The following is a 2,224-nucleotide window of genomic DNA, read 5'->3' on the forward strand; positions in this document are numbered from 1 at the left end:
GCAAGAGGAGGGAGGGAGGGAGGAGGGCGGCGTCTGACGGGAAGGGTGGGGGTACAGGGATCACTCGATCTTGTTCATGCTGAAGCTGCTGACGATGACGGTGGACGAGATCCATGCAGGGATGAAGCAGATGGAGAAGCAGCAGGCGGAGGTAGAGGGGGTGGGGGAGAAGGTAGAGAGGATGTGCAAGGAGCTAGGGGATAGGATGGAAGCGATGTTCAAGGATGGTGGCAATCAGAAAGGTGAAGCAAAAGTGAAGGTTAGCGGCCTTCATGGTTTGAGATCTATCTCTCCAGTGTCGGTTCGACAGGTTGTTTTATCGTCTCTTGTCTGGTTTGACGGCTGGGCAGGTTGAGCGGAAGGGACCAGGGGACGGAAGGAAAGTGAAGGAAGAAGTGGCTGATGACGTGTCACCAGCCAAGTCTGAGGACAAGAAGAAGGCGAAGCAGATGTTGGAAGAGCCCGTGGCTGTGATGGACGACTGGTGTGAGTCTCATACAAGAGCGGCTCGCGGGGGAAAGGAACTCAAGAAACACAGCTCGCATGTTGAGAAGCGCGTCGTCAAACCCTCCGATGGATCCTCTCATGCTGCTGGGGCCTCTGCTGGGATCATCCCAAGAAGCGGCTCACTCAACGACATGACGCGAGTGGCTGCACAACGTCTGGACGGAGAAGGACGGAGACGAGAGGACGAGGAGAAGAAAGGAGAAGGGAGAGGAGAAGGGAGAGGAGAAGGACGCGAAGGCAAGGGAAGGAGCTCAGCAAAGCTCACGGAGAAGGCCTTGAGCGAGGACATCTTTCAAAAGTCCGCTGACTCTCTTCTTAGAAAGTTGGACCGATCGCGAAAACCAGGGCAGACGTTGACTACCGTCCATGACCGGAACGGAAGTCATCGGACCAAGAAGAGCGGGAAAGAATCAGACGCTTTCGCTGACCTGATCCTCCTCCCTCGCACGGTTCAAGACTCGGACGATAGTCAGGTCTCTCAGAGCAAGACGGTGAAGGAAGGCCACTAGGTGCAGAACCTGAACCTGGGCTATCGCTCTACCTCCCCCTTCCTTGCACCTTCTTGCTCGCATTCTTCTCCTTTCATGACCTTGCCCATCTTGCTCGTCAGACATGAGACAACAACAAGCGCTAGAATGAAGAGAGCTCTCCTTTCCTCTTCTCTTCCTCTTCACATACTTCCTCTCTCACATCAAGTGATAGCCTTCCATCGGGCTCTGCGTGCCCTGCCCAGCAGGACTCCAGCCAGACGGCGACCGGTCGTGCTCGGAAGGCTGCGGAGAAAGCGGAAGGCGGAGAAACTTTCGCTCCGACATGCTTCGCTCGGCAAGTCTCTCATGCAGGAAGACCATCCTACCGTCCCCGTCGGTGACTGCTGGAGGAGCGCGAACTTGATCGCTGGTTCCTGTCAGGTGCTGGTACCGCCGCACTTGATAGAACTTGGCGAGAGCTGCCTGATCTATGGGGCTCGCTCTCTCCGGCTCCTGCGCCTTGAGCGAGTTGATCCAATGCTCTGCTCCTCTGCTCCTTCCATCTCCGTCTTCGTTCATGTCCAAGGTCCTCGGAGAGCGACCTTCTTCCCTCCTCCTCCTCCTCTCTCCTCGTCCTCTGACCGAGTCCTGCTCACACGTCAGGCCCATCTTGCCGTCAGGTCATGGACCTGTCGCCGAGGAGAGGAGAGGCTTCCGTTATGCAGCTCCTGCAGCAGCTTCTGCTTCTGCTCCCCGTGATCTCTGCACGTGCAAACCAGTCAGCTCCGACCGCAACGTGCACCTGCCAACCTGTTGGCCTGCTCCATCCTCATGACCGCACTGGGGTACACCATCCGCTCGGGAGAGGAAGGCGATCTCCCGCGAGGAGCTGGAGGACGAGCCTGACCCTCACCCTCCTCTCCCCTCATCGTTCTGCTCGAAAATCCTTCGATGCCATAAGGGGTCGACGGCGACCTGGTCCTTTCACGATGCTGCAAGTCTTGATCTCGAAGCTCGACGCTACCATACCGATTCTTGAACATCGCTTCCATCCTATCCCCTAGCTCCTTGCACATCCTCTCTACCTTCTCCCCCACCCCCTCTACCTCCGCCTGCTGCTTCTCCATATGCTTCATCCCCGCATGGATCTCGTCCACCGTCATCGTCAGCAGCTTCAGCATGAACAAGATCGAGTGATCCCTGTACCCCCACCCTTCCCGTCAGACGCCGCCCTCCTCCCTCCCTCC

General features: G+C 57.3%; 2 protein-coding genes across 2 annotated transcripts in view; one reads left to right on the plus strand and one right to left on the minus strand.

Moving 5' to 3' along the window:
- GUITHDRAFT_147701 (hypothetical protein) overlaps positions 1–642 on the plus strand; it is a gene marked incomplete at both ends in the record, with an annotated part of 3,073 nt that extends 2,431 nt beyond the window's left edge. The window contains 3 exons of the mRNA XM_005820696.1: positions 58–259; positions 351–486; positions 539–642. Coding sequence (XP_005820753.1) covers positions 58–259; positions 351–486; positions 539–642 — 442 coding nt within the window. The remainder of the gene's footprint in view (positions 1–57; positions 260–350; positions 487–538) is intronic.
- Positions 643–1,193: 551 nt separating this feature from the next.
- Positions 1,194–2,224, minus strand: part of GUITHDRAFT_120042 (hypothetical protein) — a gene marked incomplete at both ends in the record, with an annotated part of 3,743 nt that continues 2,712 nt past the window's right edge. Inside the window, 4 exons of the mRNA XM_005820697.1 lie at positions 1,194–1,625; positions 1,667–1,739; positions 1,788–1,952; positions 2,007–2,177. Of these exons, the coding sequence (XP_005820754.1) occupies positions 1,194–1,625; positions 1,667–1,739; positions 1,788–1,952; positions 2,007–2,177 (841 nt within the window). The remainder of the gene's footprint in view (positions 1,626–1,666; positions 1,740–1,787; positions 1,953–2,006; positions 2,178–2,224) is intronic.

The sequence above is a fragment of the Guillardia theta genome (assembly GCF_000315625.1).
Source record: "Guillardia theta CCMP2712 unplaced genomic scaffold GUITHscaffold_168, whole genome shotgun sequence".
Lineage (NCBI taxonomy): Eukaryota > Cryptophyceae > Pyrenomonadales > Geminigeraceae > Guillardia > Guillardia theta.